General features: G+C 63.9%; 1 protein-coding gene across 1 annotated transcript in view; it reads left to right on the top strand.

Moving 5' to 3' along the window:
* TIAM1 (TIAM Rac1 associated GEF 1) overlaps nucleotides 1-2,294 on the top strand; it is a gene marked incomplete at its 3' end in the record, with an annotated part of 73,415 nt that extends 71,121 nt beyond the window's left edge. Inside the window, exon 20 of the mRNA XM_079767249.1 lies at nucleotides 2,241-2,294. Within this exon, the coding sequence (XP_079623375.1) occupies nucleotides 2,241-2,294 (54 nt within the window). The remainder of the gene's footprint in view (nucleotides 1-2,240) is intronic.
* Between the last annotated feature and the right edge of the window lie 381 nt (nucleotides 2,295-2,675).

Genomic DNA, 2,675 nt, shown 5'->3' with positions numbered 1-2,675 from the left:
AGGGCTGTCCTCTGGGGGCACAGGAATGCCCTCTGGGGGCACAGGAATGTCCTCTGGGGGCACAGGAATGTCCTCTGGGGGCACAGGAATGTCCTCTGGGGGCACAGGAATGTCCTCTGGGGGCACAGGAATGTCCTCTGGGGGCACAGGGATGTCCTCTGGGGGCACAGGAATGCCCTCTGGGGGCACAGGGCTGTCCTCTGGGGGCACAGGAATGCCCTCTGGGGGCACAGGGCTGTCCTCTGGGGGCACAGGGCTGTCCTCTGGGGGCACAGGAATGTCCTCTGGGGGCACAGGAATGCCCTCTGGGGGCACAGGGCTGTCCTCTGGGGGCACAGGAATGTCCTCTGGGGACACAGGAATGTCCTCTGGGGGCACCGGGCTGTCCTCTGGGGGCACAGGGATGTCCTCTGGGGGCACAGGAATGCCCTCTGGGGGCACAGGGCTGTCCTCTGGGGGCACAGGAATGTCCTCTAGGGGCACAGGAATGTCCTCTGGGGGCACAGGACTGTCCTCTAGGGGCACAGGAATGTCCTCTGGGGGCACAGGAATGTCCTCTAGGGGCACAGGAATGTCCTCTGGGGGCACAGGACTGTCCTCTAGGGGCACAGGAATGTCCTCTGGGGGCACAGGAATGTCCTCTGGGGGCACAGGAATGTCCTCTGGGGGCACAGGAATGCCCTCTAGGGGCACAGGAATGCCCTCTGGGGGCACAGGAATGTCCTCTGGGGGCACAGGAATGTCCTCTGGGGGCACAGGAATGTCCTCTGGGGGCACAGGGATGTCCTCTGGGGGCACAGGGATGCCCTCTGGGGGCACAGGAATGTCCTCTGGGGGCACAGGAATGCCCTCTGGGGGCACAGGGATGCCCTCTGGGGGCACAGGAATGCCCTCTGGGGGCACAGGGCTGTCCTCTGGGGGCACAGGAATGTCCTCTAGGGGCACAGGAATGTCCTCTGGGGGCACAGGACTGTCCTCTAGGGGCACAGGAATGTCCTCTGGGGGCACAGGAATGTCCTCTAGGGGCACAGGAATGCCCTCTGGGGGCACAGGGATGCCCTCTGGGGGCACAGGAATGCCCTCTGGGGGCACAGGAATGTCCTCTGGGGGCACAGGGATGCCCTCTGGGGGCACAGGAATGTCCTCTGGGGGCACAGGAATGTCCTCTGGGGGCACAGGGATGCCCTCTGGGGGCACAGGAATGTCCTCTGGGGGCACAGGGATGCCCTCTGGGGGCACAGGAATGTCCTCTGGGGGCACAGGGATGCCCTCTGGGGGCACAGGAATGCCCTCTGGGGGCACAGGAATGTCCTCTGGGGGCACAGGAATGCCCTCTGGGGGCACAGGGATGCCCTCTGGGGGCACAGGAATGCCCTCTGGGGGCACAGGGCTGTCCTCTGGGGGCACAGGAATGTCCTCTAGGGGCACAGGAATGTCCTCTGGGGGCACAGGACTGTCCTCTAGGGGCACAGGAATGTCCTCTGGGGGCACAGGAATGTCCTCTAGGGGCACAGGAATGCCCTCTGGGGGCACAGGGATGCCCTCTGGGGGCACAGGAATGCCCTCTGGGGGCACAGGAATGTCCTCTGGGGGCACAGGGATGCCCTCTGGGGGCACAGGAATGTCCTCTGGGGGCACAGGAATGTCCTCTGGGGGCACAGGGATGTCCTCTGGGGGCACAGGGCTGTCCTCTGGGGGCACAGGACTGTCCTCTGGGGCACAGGAATGTCCTCTGGGGGCACAGGAATGTCCTCTGGGGGCACAGGGATGCCCTCTGGGGGCACAGGAATGTCCCCTGGGGGCACAGGGATGCCCTCTGGGGGCACAGGAATGTCCTCTGGGGGCACAGGAATGTCTTCTGGGGGCACAGGAATGCCCTCTGGGGGCACAGGGATGCCCTCTGGGGGCACAGGAATGTCCTCTGGGGGCACAGGAATGTCCTCTGGGGGCACAGGAATGCCCTCTGGGGGCACAGGGATGTCCTCTGGGGGCACAGGAATGAGACGGAGGAGAAAAGGCCCCGCTCTGTCCGGGTGGGACTCCCTCAGGGCGGAGGGTGGCTCCTCGGCCTCGGGCCCTCAGTCCAGCGGGGCGGGTGCCGGTCGTGCCGATGAGTCTGTTTTGGGGACGAGTGTTTGCGCAGCCACATTTCCAGGCCACTGACCAGGCCGATCGGACGCCGAGGAGCGTGAACAAGACCTGACCCCCCCACCCCCCCCCCCCCCCCCCCCCCCGCTCAGCCGCCGCCGCGTCGGGAGCCACATCTGAACTGCGACGGCCTCCGGGCTCAGTGAGTCCTGCGCGAACCACATGACAGACTCCGCGCTCCCACCTCCGCGTGTCAGCTGGGCCCGCGTCCGGGGCCTCCGGGGGCCAGGAGGAGGGGGCTTTGTCTGGTGTGTGTGTGACTGTGTGTGCGTGTGTGAGATTGCATGTGTCTATCTGAGTGTGTGCATGTGAGTGTGTGCACGAGCATGTGTATGTATACTGTGAGTGTGTGTATGTGTGAGTGTGAGTGCATGTACACGTGCACATGTGAATGTGTGAGAGTGTATATGTGAGTGCATGTGAGTGTGCACACACACGTGTATGCATACTGTGTGTGTATGTGTGAACATGTGTTTGAGTGCATGTACACGTGTGAGTGCGCATGTGAATGTGTATATCTGTGAGTG

This window comes from Cnephaeus nilssonii (assembly GCF_951640355.1).
Source record: "Cnephaeus nilssonii genome assembly, chromosome: 3".
In the NCBI taxonomy this organism is placed as follows: Eukaryota; Metazoa; Chordata; class Mammalia; order Chiroptera; family Vespertilionidae; genus Cnephaeus; species Cnephaeus nilssonii.
Note: the sequence above shows the minus strand (reverse complement) of the source record. Positions and strands in the feature narration are given on the sequence as shown.